The following is a 15,785-nucleotide window of genomic DNA, read 5'->3' on the forward strand; positions in this document are numbered from 1 at the left end:
GCATAGTAACGTAGTAGATGACAACAGAAAATGACCAATTTGCCAATCCAATCTGCTTAGTTATTCCAATCCACACTGCAAGAGTATATCCCAGCTGCCAACCACAAACTGTGATCATTTGTAAGAAACCTTTCCTTATCCAGGATAGTGGTTGTCTTCCTCATCTCGGTGAGGTCTCACCAGTGACCTGTACAATGGCATAATCACTTCTTTTTTTCCTACTAGTTGTGCCTCTCTTTATGCAGCCTAGCATCCCTCTGGTGCTGACCACTGCTTTGCCACACTTTTTTACTACCTAGAAATCATCACATATGTGTTCATTAGCATCTCAATCCCCCCTCCCCAATCTGGTATTGCTCCTATGGATTTCAGCACTCCAAATACATGTCTGCATTTTTTGTAGTATTGTAACTTAGCTGCCAAACAGTTGACCACTCCTCAAGCTTTCTTAAATCACTTTTCATACCATTCAGTGCCTCAGGCATGTATCCTCTCTACAGAAAGACAGATTTTTTCCCCCAGACCCTCCATAATATTGTTCCCAAAGATATTAAACTGAACCACTCTCAGTAGACACTCCAGTCAGCACTTTTCATTCTACAGAGTAAACTACATTTAACACCATGCTGTGTTGTCTGTCCCTCAGCCATTTCTAATCAAGTCCGCTACCTTAGATTCCTGCCCCCCCCCCCCCCCCCATACACACACACACACTCTAGATTGCTCAGTTTATTTTTGAATCTTCTATGTGGGGCAGTATTAAAAGCTTTGCTAAAATCCTAGTACACCGTATTTAGTGCCCACCCTTAAAATAATTTTTTGATCACCCAATCTAAGAAATTGATTAGATTTCCTTGGTCTTGGTTCCTGCCATGCACAGTTTTCAGCGGCTTCTTCAGAAGACTATAGATTTAAAAAAAAAAAAAAAAAAAAAAAAGGTGTGTGTAATGTTCTCATCTAAGTTGACCTTCCAGACTATAGCAGTTCATGCCCTGTATTTTGCCAAACCCTTGCAGGTATTCTGTAGAGCGGTGTTTCTTAAGCTGCTTCTAAAATATCTCCTAGCCAGTCTGGCTTTCAGGATATCCGTAATGAATAAGCATGTAACAAATTTGCATGCACTGCTTCCATAGTGTTATCCTGAAAACCAGACTTGGCTAGGGATTACTCCAGGACTGGCTTGAGAAGCACTGCTCTAATAAAGCATTTTCTCTTTGTGTCTTGCTGCTGGCTTTACCCTCATATCCTGTGAAGCAGAGTCAGATAATTGTTTGAGAGGATATTTATTGTACATCAGTTAGGTTTGGGATTCAGTGTGGGCAGGCTTTTTTGGCTCTTTGTCCTTATTACACATACTAGTATCTGTTTGTTCTAAGTATGGCTGCAGTCGAGCAGCTTGAAAAAAGTAATAAGGATTTTATTTTTTAAAAGCAATTGATTGATACAGTATGTGTTGCTACTTCCCATATGTAACCTTTGAAATAATGCTGATAGTATGCAGAGGAGGAGAATTTTTATTTAATATGAAGGAGATATGGGGGTGAGACTGGAAGCAAAACGTACAATTGCAACTTCTAATCACCGAACATAAAAGCATTAGTTACTACTATAGAAACAGATGAGGAAAGTGCCATTTTGATGTGAAAATATTAAAAAGAAAAGATTTCATAGCAAAGAGAAGATTCTGCCACATAAACTTCATTCATTATCCACATTACAAAAATTGAAGGGCTTCCTGCAGAGATAATTACAATACATGCATGCTCAAGAAGGGTCAGACTGCGGAGATCAGAAATCATTTCATTCATGGATTTCTTAATATTAAAATAAAGTAATACTCCCCAGGAGGACAGTAATATTATTTGATAATGATCAAGACCAAACTCAGAAGAACTGTTTTAATTTATAGATGCTACTTGTAGATAATTTTACTGCCTTGTAAAGGAAATACTAGGGCTGATTATGGAGCCATTGAGTGTGTCCTGATGCTCTTTTTATGAAAACATTAACCATAGTCCCTATCTTGGAAGCCTTCCATACATGAAGTGCACTATCAACTTTGGAGACGAGCATTCTCTCCCTTATCCATCACATACTCTGCTTTAATAAGTTACTTTCATTGTGCTGAATCACAAAATACTAATAATTGGAATTTAAATAGTGCCTTCTCCATCTAGAGTCCAAAATGTTTTATAGGTTTACTGCTTCAGAAATATACACAGGCAGCCATCGCTGGAAATTAATGACATGGCAGTCCATTTATCAGCAGCTCAATGAGATGAGACAAAGACCAAAATCTGATTGTAATCTGTCAAGGATAACCAAATTAAGATTGTCAGACTATAAATGTTTGTTTAAATTTAAAATAATTATAACCTATAGGAGAGAGGGGTGAGACAAATTCAGATCTTCAAAGATGAAAAAATAACACACAGGAAGTAAACCTTTTCCAGTGGATAGGTGCTTCTAGAACAAGAGGTCACGATGTGAAGCTCCAGGAGGAGAGCCTCAAGAATATAAGAAAATATTACTTCCCGGAGAGGATGGTGGTGGTATGGAACAGTTTTCCAGTGAAAGTGGGGGAAGCAAAAAAAACAAAAAACAAACAGAATTTAAGAGAGGTTGGGATAAGCACAAAAGTTTCCTGCAAAGAAGTGAAGGAAAGCCTGTGATCCACTAGATGCGACAGCACTGCAACAGGAAGTGCTTTTTGAGGGGACAGTATAGCCCTTTACGCATGATCTGCCATCCTATTCTAGGTTTCTATTTCTGGTGTGCAGAGTACGACTTTCCATCAGTTATGCTAGGACACAACCTTTTAACTGCACTTACATTCAATTACTGACCTATTTTGCATTGCATTTGAATTGGACTATAAGAATGACAGACTTTTGCAAGCTTTCACTCATTTAAGGGCTAATCAATCTTTTCCCTCATCACCATTTTTTTTTTCCTGATTTTTAATTACCTTTTACACAGAAATATACTTTGGCCATATATTGGTCACATAATAACTTATTGAATAAGCAGCAAGTTAGGAAGGTTTGAGAAAGGGGTGTGCACAAAAATAAAGAAAAGATGGTGACAATCATATACTTGACAAGGACCTTTTTATGGGATGGGGAAGACAAGATAGCAGCCTTCAGTAACCTTAATCTGGCTGTCTGCAGAAATACATTAAAAGCACACATTAGCTGAAATCTAGGTCAAAGCAAAATTTAGATAAAATCCAAAACCAGTTTCTCAAATATTTAACTAAATCAGAGCAGGATTAATCATCTCTAATCTATACTTGAATACTAAATAAAAGTCTCTGACCCTTCCATAGAGTTATAAACATTCCCTATTTAGGGGAGAAAATCGCCTCTGCTTTTGCTAAAAATTATTAGTATTTTCCACTTTTGCTCTTCTAAAACTTCCCTCTCTAGTGCTTTTTAATGGGGGAATAAGACAGCTTCTTCCATTTGAAAGTCACTTGATGGCCTGTGAAAAATGAGTTGGTGGTCTCAATCCAGATCCCCGTGGGCATGTGTCTCTCCATGAAAACCATCAGCAGCATTACTGGCGGCCTCAGCAGAGGTGAAGTCTGAATGAATGGTTTCGAATCATTCTCTCACCATTAGAAGCAGGTTCCTTCAGAACTGGATCCGGGCGCATTGGAGGCTCAGCTGTGGGAAAGCATGCGCTGCAACTGCCTCTATTGCATCCGCTCTGGGGGTAAACGGAGGACTGAGATTTCTAGGGTCATCAGTTTGACAGTTTTGATGAGCACTGTCTTCACTCGACACACAGATATTTATCACTTTTTTTTTTTTGTCTCCGCAATTCCCTCTCAAGCACTATCCTGCAATACTACATATGCCTCTTCTAAAGGCAAGAAGGAGGCTGTTGCTATGTGTGCTGCAGGCAGTGAGCCAACTCCGACTTGGATTCCTCTGCTAGCATTCCTATGGTAGTGGTTCCAGTAATCCCTTTGCAGGCAGCATATTGGCCTAATTGAAGAAGTCTCAAGTGAAAGTTTATTATTCCTTTTTTCAAGTCTGGACTTGATGACAGTTGAACTTGTGATGCTTTCACTAATATTTGCCCTGGCACACTGATATGATCGGGAATTGGAAATATTTTGAATGGAATGCTTAGTATGTTCTTCTTATTGAAATTACACCCCAGGTATCTTCCTTTCTCACATAACTTCTGTCTCTTTCTTTCTTTTAACATGGAATATGATGGTAGATAAAGACCACAAGGTCCATCTGTTCTGCCATACCCTTTGTTGTTGCAGTACCGCAGAAGCTGCTTGATTCTCTGTCTTATTTGTTTTTGGCTTTAATATGGTGTCCTTTTCAAGGGCACCTTGCAAAACAAAGTCGACCATGTATAGACAAAAGGAGGTATAAAAACATGGATAACAGCAAATTTTTAGCAAAATGTGGGATGACACTGGTGATTCAAAAGCTTATTTTGAAGGAGAGGAGAGAAGAAGAGTCTTGAATGTGGGAAATATAAACTTTTCCAGAGAAAATGAGTGCATAAAAAGATTTAAAAAAAAAAAAAAAAAAAAGGCTTTCTTGGCATGGGGAAGGACAAGGATAGTGCAACTTAAGGATTGAAGACTACTAGAAGGATTAAAAACTACGAGAAAGGGGAGGATAAGAGGAGTTAATCCATGAATATATTTAAAAGTAAGGAAAACATTTTATTGGTAGTGGGGAAACTAATTGGAAGCCAGTGTAAAGAAACCAAACATGGTGTGACATAAGAGTCACATTCAGGGAAGGTGAGCAAGAGTTTTGGAGAACATGGAGGTTGGGGCAGGCAGCCCTTAATAAGGCCAGCCAGGCGTCTATTTTGGCAGTCTAGCCTAGATGTGAATTGTGCTTGCATGAGAAATCTAGAGGAGTCAAAGGAGAGAGGAGAGACAAGTGGATCTTCCTAATAATTTATCTTGGAAAGCTGAGTGATGAACTGTCCTTTGGTTGTGTGAGCAGGGCCAGTGAAAGCATATTTGGTGCCCTAGGTAAACCTTCACCCTACCCCAACTTAACTACTGGGAGTAGTGGCTCCAGCACGGTGCTCCCTACTTTCATGGTATTGGCTCTGGTACAGCGCCCCCTCTGAACTTCACACTGGCAGGATTTTGCTGCTCCCCAAAACCTGGCCTTCTAGGTAACCACCTAGTTTGCCTAATGGAAGCACCAGCCTGTTTAAAAAGAATATTTATATTAATGTTCCCTCTAGTCTTTATAGTGCAATTTTCTCTGAGACTTGGATTAGCTATTTGGGAGAATAGGATGGGTTGTTTTAGATTTATGCTATTTTAGCCATCACATTAGCTGTTTATATATATATATATATATATATATATATATATATATATATAGCCACTGATCTATTCCATAGTGAGAGTAGGGTCTGAATTCTGTGGAATGTTAGATTTTTTGTATAATGGATTGTTTAAATTTGCATTTTTATGATTTTTTTTTTAAACTTTATGAAATATATTTTATTGTATTTTTATCATTCTAAACTGTTTTGGGCAAATCTTGTGATTTGAAAAGGTGGGGGTATTAAGTTGAAATAGAAATGGCAAACACAAAAATGAAATGAGTTGATACAAACCCTAGTTTTTATTAGAGGAAGAAAAATGGAGAGGGTTATAAGGCCAGGAAAAAGGGAAATTGTCAGCAAAGTTAGATGTATAGAAGAGCTTAGTTGTAGCAGAGTTAAGCATAAGCTGCCTGGATTTCATCAGGTCATCTACAGCAGAGCCACAATGAGAGAGTGATGACAAGGCAGTAAAGAAAGAAGAAAATGAGAAATAGATCTGTGCTGGGTCAGGCCGAGTCACTGACTTGGCGCCTGTTAGGCTGACTGCCAAACATCATATTGGAGCTGGTGCATGTGACGACAAAAAAAAGAGCAGATTGATAATTACACTGCCTAGCCACTGCATCTGTATTTCACACTAAGGCTGAAGAAGATGCCAAAACCATCATGGCCCCAGAAGCCAGCCCAGCCCTGCTGCCCAGAGAAAGAAGAGCAGAGCGGGGGAGAAATAGCAGCAACAGAAATAAAGACTAGCAGCCTGGTGAGGGAGGGAAAGATGGGAGGAGGCTGAGAGAGAAAATTAGCACATTGTCACATTTAGACTTGCAAGCCAGCTAATATATCTGTGAGTTTTTTTTTCTTTTCCTGGTAGCAATATAGACATCACATTGATATCTAATATTCTTTTAAGGGAGGATCAGAGGCCGTCCATTATATTGCAGTTTTTCCTTCTCTGGTACTCATTTTTCTCCCTCCTAGGTTTTGATTCTGGCTCAATTACAGCTGTATATTCTTGTATGCCTTATTTTAGAAGTATAACTACATACAGTCCTCTAATAGCACACTATTTTGTGCTAATTCACTGCTCCTATCCATGATAGCCCTTAGGTCCATGTCCTCTAGTGGTGTAATTTTTTAAGTTTGAACAGAATTGTGCTGTGAATGAAAATGTGAAACTTGATGGCAATAGTAAGACACAATAAATCAACTTATTAGCCTCAGTAGTGCAAAGCACTAGCAGCTGTATCGGTCCCAGAGAGAATGACCGTACGTACTTTGTAGATTGTGTTAACTTTTATTGGTGGATACACCGGATGTCAGGGAAAGCTAGAGGCGTGATCAAGCGTTTGGCAGATACGTATGAATGCAAAATAGTGCTGAGTCATGCATTTGGGGCGCGAAAATTTAAGCGAGCAGTGAGGTACTGGTGTGCATCAAACAGGAAAGAGATCTTGGGATGCTCACATCTAATGATCTCAAGGTAGCAAACAGTGTGAAAAGGCAGTGGCTAGAGCCAGAAGAATATTAGGGTGCATAAGGAGATTGATTACCAGGGGGAGAAGTGATAATGGCACCCACTTACATATGTTTCTTACATTTTCCCCTTACTAGTAGTAGTGCCCTTTACCTTTATGACATCAGTGGCCTCACTTGGCTTGTTATGCCAGCAGTCGGAGGTATCGCTAGCCCTTACCCTGATGTGTGATGTCCGTGTAGTGACGTTTACCACTCCCCATTGGGAAGGGTTTGTAGGTTGTATAAAGATCCAGCACCTATGTGTGTTTGGGTCTTCTACCAGGGAGCTCTTTTTCATCACTTAGGAAACTCCTGGGAAGACTGTCTTGAAAATATTGTAGAATGGCAGATGCTGTGGGTTCCAGTTAATTGTATGTATCCTGATTCTCACATGGGTCCTCTTCGGTAGCCACAGAGGTAGTAAAGTGACGCTTAAAAACAGGTGGGTTTTAAAAGCTCGGCATGTGCCAAAATCGGGAGGTACACGCACAAGTTGGGCTGGCGGGCACGCGTATATTGCCATTTCGCACACAAATGAAAAGTTCCCAGAAAGGGGCGGGGTGTGGGCAGGGACTGGACGGGACATGGGCGTTCCTGGGTGTCACATTGAAATCGCAGAAATATTGGCACGCACAGGTATGCACCGGGCTCCCCTGCTGCGTAACTTTGCTTCTGCTGTGGATGGCCTGTAAGTCCTAAATACATCAGTGGGGTTTTAAGGGTCGGGGCAAACGGGGGAGGGGGGGGAGGAGGGCTATTAAATTGGGGGGGAGGGGTTTGGAAGTCCTATCCCTTAACTGGGCAAACTGGGAAAAATGGGCAATGACATCAGTGCGCGTGACTTTTAAAATTCCCCCACTTACGCAGTAGAAGCGGGATTTGCATGCACAAGCACGCGCATCCCCTTAAAATTGCACGCACATGTGCGCATGGTCAGCATATTTTATAAGGTGCATGTATACGCGCGTATGTTATGAAATGGCATCGTCCCTGGGCACGGGCCGAAGAACACTGGCACATGGCACCCATGCACCTGTTTAAAAGTTAGTCTTACACACAAATTGAAGTTTACATACACAAATGCACTTTACCCAGGTAAGTGGGCTCTTGAAAATTGCTACTATAGTAGTTAAATTTACACACGCAACTCCTTTTGAAATTACCTTCCTAAGTGCATGGTGAATCAAGGGAGTTTAAGGCATATTTCAAGTATGGTGCAACTAACTTCTCCTACCATGGGAAAAGATTTATATAGCTGATTGGTGAATTAGTACTTCCAATTTTCCTACCATTTGCTGTAACCACCTCAGGTTAGCTGGACAAGTCTGTGTACCCAGATCTAGTCAGAGTCCAGGCTGATGTTTAGCACCACTTAGCTGGCTAAGTGGCCCCATTTCAATATTTGGCTACATTCAGTGGATTCCATTTATCCATATATCTTTATCCAGATAAATGGGGTGGGGGTTCCAGGACAGAGCTACTTATCTAGCTAACTTAGTACCTGATTCACTAAGGGGTAGATTTTTAAAAGCCTATGCGTGCCGGGCCTATTTTAGAAAGGCCCTGCGACATGCTTATGTCCTGGGGTAGGGCGGGGTCAGAGGCTCCCGGCACAGTGGCCATTTGCCACTGTGCTGGGGGATCACATGCCGGCAGGCTGCCGCCGCGCGCAACAGGTAAAACAAAGGTCGGGGGGGGGGGGGGGGGGGGGGTCCTAGGTGAGGGCTAGGGGGCGGGGGGGTTAGGGGAAGGGAGGTTAGGTTAGGGGGTTGGGAAGCTCCTTCCAAGGCCGCTCCGAAATTGGAGGGAACGGGGGAAGGCCGCAGGCGTCGATGCGCACAATTGTGCACCCCCTTGCATGCACCGACCCCCGATTTTATAACATGTGGGCACACGCAACCTTTTAAAATCTACCCCTATAGGTTTTTCCCATAGACACAAAATGGAGAAAAGCCTTAATGAATCTTGCCCTAAGTTAGACCTGCTATTCAGCTGGTTTAAAGTTAGCTGCATAGACTTTATCTTTTAGATATCAGAGTATATAGCAGCGTCACTGAATTTCTTGGCTAAGTTAGCTAGACACGTTTTGCTGGATAGCAGCTGAATATGGACCCCATTATCTTTAACTCTGTTGCTATATGCTCTGACGGCTGGTGCCACCAGAAAATTGTTTGTTGCCTGAATATACTTGTGGCGTGAGCTCCTTCTTTTTAGTATGCTGTGATCTGAGCACGGGAAATAGCAGTCAGAAGGGGGTCCCTGAAAGGGATTCTCTTAAGCTTGAGGTCCCCATCCAGCGCAGGCCTGTTGGTCCATGACACCATCTGCTTGATCCTCATTCTTGCTGAACCCTTCCAGAGAGGCCGGCATTCGGCACATTTAGGTGCCAGGCCCTCTCACATTTTATGTGCCCGTTCTGCGTGGGCTTTACACATGTGATGCAGAGACTAAGAGAACTGGATAATCTTACCATAGGGCTGACAGTGTGTCTATCCTTTGTGGAGGAGATTTGGTGGGTCGTCCCTCCACAGGGATGGGACCAATGGATTGAGTGCTTTTTTTTTTTTTTTTGGGTAGCAAAGGGTTAGGGGAAGAGAGAGGAAGATCTTCAGGAGGGGGAATTCCTAGGAGTGCAGAGTGAGCTGAGAGAGAAGCTCCTGAGGAGAAAATCAGGATCTGAGGAGCCCCACAAAGAAAGGGATTCTTTAGAAACTTCTGGATGCGTATACTGGGAAGGTTTCCGAGAGAAACATCCTGCCTGGGAAAATCCGCAGAGTTTGAAGACTGACCCAGTAATTCAGTCATAAGCTATACAGAGAAGGGTGCTGGCCTTTAAGAGATTCACTATTTGACAAGGTTATTTTTGGAGTTTTTGGGTTTTCTTTGCTGGAGCGCAGTTTGGTGTACTGTTGTGGATCTTTTTTTTTTTTTTTCCTGTCATCAGTTTTCTGTAAAGTCTCTTATTTTGAACAGCAGCTTAGAAGTGGAGTATGATTTTTGTTGTGACTGAACTGGTGTACAAAAGAGTCCCAGAGCATTAGTAAAAGGCCTTGAAATTCACTTTCTCCTCCTGTGCTGGAACCCCAGTAAGTCATGGGGCCTTGCATGACCCTTCTTATGTGTCCCTGTGCCCAAGAGCCATATAACTTTATTTTTACAAACTAGGGAACACATTTTAAATCTTATTAAAGAGTTAGATATAGTTTTTGTTTTTGTTTGTATCATTCTTGCTTCTAAAATATGATGTATTCCCCTCCCCCGAGGAAGCCTTTGTCTGAGGTTGATTACGGATATCTCTCCGGATGTTAAATTATATGCAGAATAAACATTTTCTTTCACTTTACATTTTTCACCTACATGAATTGTTTTGAAAAGCTTTTGCATAAAGTAACCTCCTATAAGAGGTGCTTGGTATGTGTCTTCTGTGGGTGTTTGCTAACAAGCCATTAATGGCTGTCTATTGAAGTATACTATGAGTGGACTTTTTCACCCATTTTTTGGTTTCATGCACTTTTTTATTTTTCTCCATCTAGTTTTTCAAGACAATAGTAAAATAATAGCATATTGATACAAATTTCAATTAGGCATAAGAATTCACTGGTGTTCATTTTTTGTTTTTGTATATGTGTGTGTGTGTGTGAAAAATAAAGTAGTTTAAATCTATCCTAAAGTGTTCAAACTGAATGCAGTATGCTATCCAGAAAAACAGAACACTAATATAGCAGCACAATAGCAACAAAAATTTAACACATCATAAAAAATATTTTATTGATATTACTTTACAAAAACATCTTTTTAAAATTTGAATTGCAAACTAATGAAAATATCCAGAATAGACAAAAACTTAATATCCTTCTTTCTAATGATAGCTTACACATATAAGGGTAGATTTTCAAAGGCCTACGCACGTAAATCTCAGGGTTTACACACGTGGCCGGGCCTTGTGCGAGCTGGATGAATTTTCAAAGAGGTCCGGCCATGCGTCTAATCCCTGGTCCGCACACAACGGCCGGGCCCCTTCAGAGGGGCAGGGGAGGGGCGGCGGGCTGGGACAGGGCCATTGAATGCTGTCCCGAAGACTCGCGCTGAACGAACTTCAGCCTGGGGACCTGAAGTAAGTTCTAAAACAAAGAAAAAAAGATAGGTAGGGTTTAGGGGGTGGGGAGAAGAGGAGAGGGGAAGAGGGAGGGAGTTTAGGGGGGGGAGGGAACTGGGGAAGGCACGAATGCGTCGCTGTGCAGAATTTGAATAAATTCTCCCCCCCCCCCCCCGTGCACACCACCCGCACATACATGTGCATATGGCTATTGGATTTTATAACATGCATGTGCCGGCGTGTCCATGTATGCTCACCAGGAAGCGCACGCACGTACGTTTTTAAAATCTACCCCATAATCAATGTTCTATAAAGTGAAGGCAAATGGCCCAATCCACTAAAAGGTCTGAATAAAACTTCTTATGGCTGCAGTTGGCGGCTCAGTGTTTTGTGTTTTTTTTTTTTTAATATGTGAGTAAAAACTCCTCTCTGCTGTGAACACCGCTAATTCTTTTATGTCAAGATGTGTGCTATGTAAGAATCTGATGCACGCACATCAGTCAGTCTTCTGATCTAAACAGGATTGCTGTTGGGAACAAAGCCAGGATGCCGAGTTTCATGGGGGTTCAGACTTAGTCTCTTCTAATTGCACTAAAAGCTGTCTCTTATGTTTTGTTTTGTTTTTGTTTTTTAAAGGAAATATTTCCAGACAGCACTCGCTACATAGACCCACATGATGCATGGATGTTGTTCATAAAACACTCAAACAAGGGCGTGAACAGCAAGAAAAGGAGCAAAGGAAACTCCAGAAAATCTAAGGTGAATAGAGGTTGGGTTTCCTCCAGTTACTTAATGCATAAAGATTTCATTTAATGACAAGAATACAGAAACATGCTCAGTATAGAACCCTAGAGGTATGCACAGTGATTTGGAATCTGATGTGCAAAATGATTGATTACTGACGGATTGCAAATTTTACACCAAAGTAGTTTTTTTTTCTTTGGACTGAACCAACGCTTTTATTTCACTCTTTAGGGATCAGCTAGCTATTTCCCTACTTTTAAAAAAAAAAAATGTTACCTCTTATATTATTGGAAATACTTTGCACCCGATGCATAAATGCATCTATCTAAATGTGAGGGTTACATTGCAAGAACATTTTGTTGAATTAAATAGACCTCTGTTATAAGCTGGTTCTTTTTCTTTTAGCCAAATATGGTTATAATAATGTCAGTAGCTTGCATTTGTCCTATAAATCTGAATCTCTATGGATGTATAACCCCCCCCCCCCCCCCTTTGGGAAAGGGGGGGACCTTCCTAGCTTTGGAGAGCACTTGTCCACTCACACAGGGTGGACAAATATATTCTGTATATTGGGGAAAGGAATAATCCTGCAGAGCCATCAAGAGGGCTTCATATGAATTAAAAATAAAGCAGAACATTCTGAAGAATATGTTCCAACTAAAGAGTCAAAACATACTGGAACAAAAATAATTTATTTTTCATTTAAAACATTCGTTACTCAACCTTCCAGAGTTCAGGGCAGGGTACATAGGTACATCCATAAAAAAAAACAAGACACATACAATCATATGATTGTAACAGAAGCAGCCAAAGCGGGCAACTGCCAGGCCAGAAGTCAGTGGCTTGAAGGTCAACTGGTTGAGGAATATGCCTTTTTAAAAGAGGAATATTTTGAGTTTTTTAAAAGAATTTTGATCAGTGATGGGCTTTATTTCTAGTGGAAGAGAATGCCACAACATGGTTCCAGCTGTAGAGAAGGCACACTCTTTGGTCTCGTCGCGTGAAACTTCCTTGATTTAAGGGTCTCGGTGCCCGTGTTGGAGTGTATAGTTTTAATGCAGCAGTTATCCATAAGTGAAGAAATGTTGTTCAGTGGGTTGTGAACAGTGACAGCAAGTTTGTATTGAACATGGAAGGCAATGGGAAGCCAAAATGGGAGTGATATATGCTCTCGTATGGAAGAACCAGTTAGGAGATGAGCAGCAGAGTTCTATATTTGTAAAGGATGAATAGTGTAATCAGAAAGACCAGTGAAAAGAGAATTACAATAATCGAGACCAGAGAATAGGAGTGACTGAAGGACTCTCCAGCAATCAGATGGATTGAGTAATGCTTTCAGATGCTGCAGCAAGCATACCCCTAGATTCATCAAGCCGTGATTGTTTTCCTGCAGGAAGGTGCCCCACTACTGCAGGGGAGGAGGGTATGGTTGCCATAGTGGGGCCCCTCCCTCAAACACATCGTGACGCGTTGGGCGCGTTCTTATGTGTTGTGGTCAAACACTGTAAAATAAAAAAGCGGCGAGCGGCCCTTTAACACAATGATAGCCCCAACCTCTTCGGACTACCATATTTTTAAAGGGCCGCTGGCCACAAAAGAAAAACCGCAGGCAAACAGGGAGGTTGGGTGGGGTTTATTCCTGACCCCCATTTCAACCCAGGGCTACTGACCAAGGCGGCCCTGACTCTCCCAAAATTAAAAAAAAAAAAAGTTTAAAATATTAGTACGAGGTGACTGTTACCCCAATGTCCAAACTCCCCTCCCTCTGTACCCCTTTACCTTATCGATCCCACTTTGGGGACAGGTGCACCCTCGCATTGTCCCAGTCGGTTCCATTTTCCAAAACGGTGCCAGCCTCACCTTGCCCCAGCCATGTAACTGGGATAAGGTCCTGGTGGGGGGGCTTGGACATCTGGGAGGAAGGGGCTGCCACTGCCACCATGCATTTACTTTACTTTTTTTTTTTTTTAAACTTTGGAGGAGTTGGGGCTGCCTTGACCGGCAGCCCTGGGTTGAAACAGGTCAGCAGTGACCCCTGCTCAACCTCCCCATTTGCCCTTTTTTTTTTTTTAATCTTTTTTTTCCCTGCTGTTTTAAATGTGCAGCAGGAGCTTCGGGACCCGCGTTAGGGTCCCAGGCCTCCTGCTGCACATCTAATGTTTACCAGGGAGGAGATGGTAACTTATCGTGGCTGACCACCATCTCGGTCAGCTGCAATAAAGTATTTGCATCAAATTGCCTACTAATGACCATGTTTGCATGCATTTGCATGATTCATGCATGCAAATCACATGCAAATAAGACTATTATAATAGGGGAGGGTATCTGGGCAGGGACATGCAAAATATTGCATATATCATGCATTATATGCAATATAACGCACGTTAGAGCCCTAATGCGGCTTGGTTGCCACCTGCCCTGACCCTGGTCTATCTTCAACTTTGCCTGCTCGTCCTTATCTCACTTGCGGATCTCTCAGTCTTCAGCAAAGTCCTCACCTAAGACTTACTGGCCCCCAGCACCTGAGGGCTCAACCTAAGGGGAACATGGACTGGTATAGGTGACGTTCCAGCTGAGTCTCTGCCTCATCCAACTCCACCAGCCAACAGTGGAGACCTGCAGAGTTCCTTCCTGAAGGTTGTGCCAACTCCACCTCAGTCCAAGGATCCACATCCTCAACATATTGATCCAGGGTAGAGTGAGTCAAGAAAAACAGGAGGAGTTATAATACAATGTTTTCTAAAACTTTGGCTAAATATGACAGAGACAAGATGGGATGGTAGTTTGAAAGTGGTGATGGATCTGCTGATTGGGTTTGGGGTTTCTTGAGTGTTTTGGGTTTTTTTTTAAATAAAATGTGATGTACTGATGCTTTTTTTTTTTTCTTCAGGATGGAAGGTAAAATGCTAGTGTACAAGGAAGAGTTAAGTCTCATGATAAAGCCAGCAGTTTCTTCTCTTAGGGGTAGATTTTAATATCTACATGTGTGCGTCCATGTGCACGTGCTACCCGGCGTGCACACATGGACGCGCAATTTTATAACATGCGCAGGCCTTTTAGAATCCGGGCCTTATTTTCAACAAAGCTGTGGAGCAAGGATTCAGTGGACTTGTGGATGAATTTATATTTATGGTGTGGATGATTTCGGTCTCAGACACATCAGAGTAGTTCCATCTCATTCCTTTAGAAACCATGTTGTCCACTACCTGATTCAAGACGTTTTGAAATGATTTTCTGATGGAGGAGACTTTATCGGAAAAGTAAATCACAAATGTGTCTTCCAAATTTAGTGCAGGTGTGGAGAAGGGGGCAGCAAGAGAAGTTGGAGGATTAATAACTTGTTTCATGGAATTGAACAATTGTCCTAAGATGCAAAATTATAGAATAATAAGACTCCATTCTTCTTAACCCAGTAGGTACGGTAGCAAAATTAATCAGACCCAATTTTTAGCCACTTCAAAAGTAAATTCCCCATACATCTTGAAGTCAAGCAAGGGAAACAGATTTCCCAGGACTCCTGAAAGGGTCTTCTTCTCCTTTTAACCCACAGACCTATGGAATTGTCTTCTCCCAATTCAGAAATGCTGCTTAGATATCTTGATGGTGATAACTGCGTTCTGGATAAGTTTCCAAACCTGAATCTTGGGGATAGCCACTCTCCTGGATCAGTGAGATGGCAGACATATTCTCTGACAAAAGGGAAGTAATAACTGCTATCCTTTCCTTTGGAGCTCTGGAAGAGCACAGCCCATCTGTTGCCTCTCCTAAGGTCTCTCAATGACTCTTTCCTAGTGACTCATGGAGTCACCCTTATAGACTTCTGCATACTGACCTACCATTTCCGGGATAGACTCTCCTGTCACTCACATAGACCCCCTACACTTTCTGAACCTCCCATTTGTTTGAAAGTTCTTAATTCTGAACTATAGTATGGCCTAGGCAGTCTTGTAGATGTTTATCACTTTCATTGTAAAGTCCGGCTGAAACACTTAATCACCTAATCCTGTTATCTTCAATATCAGCCAATGGCAAGATAATGTTAAGATTGCCTGGTCACACGCCAGTGCATATGAGCTACCTGCCATCTAAGTACTTCAACATA

General features: G+C 41.8%; 1 protein-coding gene across 1 annotated transcript in view; it reads left to right on the forward strand.

The window, feature by feature from the left end:
- The window catches only part of ERFE (erythroferrone), a 55,080-nt gene that overhangs the window by 12,006 nt on the left and 27,289 nt on the right, over positions 1-15,785 (forward strand). The window contains exon 2 of the mRNA XM_029616130.1: positions 11,576-11,698. Within this exon, the coding sequence (XP_029471990.1) occupies positions 11,576-11,698 (123 nt within the window). The remainder of the gene's footprint in view (positions 1-11,575; positions 11,699-15,785) is intronic.

This window comes from Rhinatrema bivittatum, chromosome 9 (assembly GCF_901001135.1).
Source record: "Rhinatrema bivittatum chromosome 9, aRhiBiv1.1, whole genome shotgun sequence".
NCBI lineage: Eukaryota > Metazoa > Chordata > Amphibia > Gymnophiona > Rhinatrematidae > Rhinatrema > Rhinatrema bivittatum.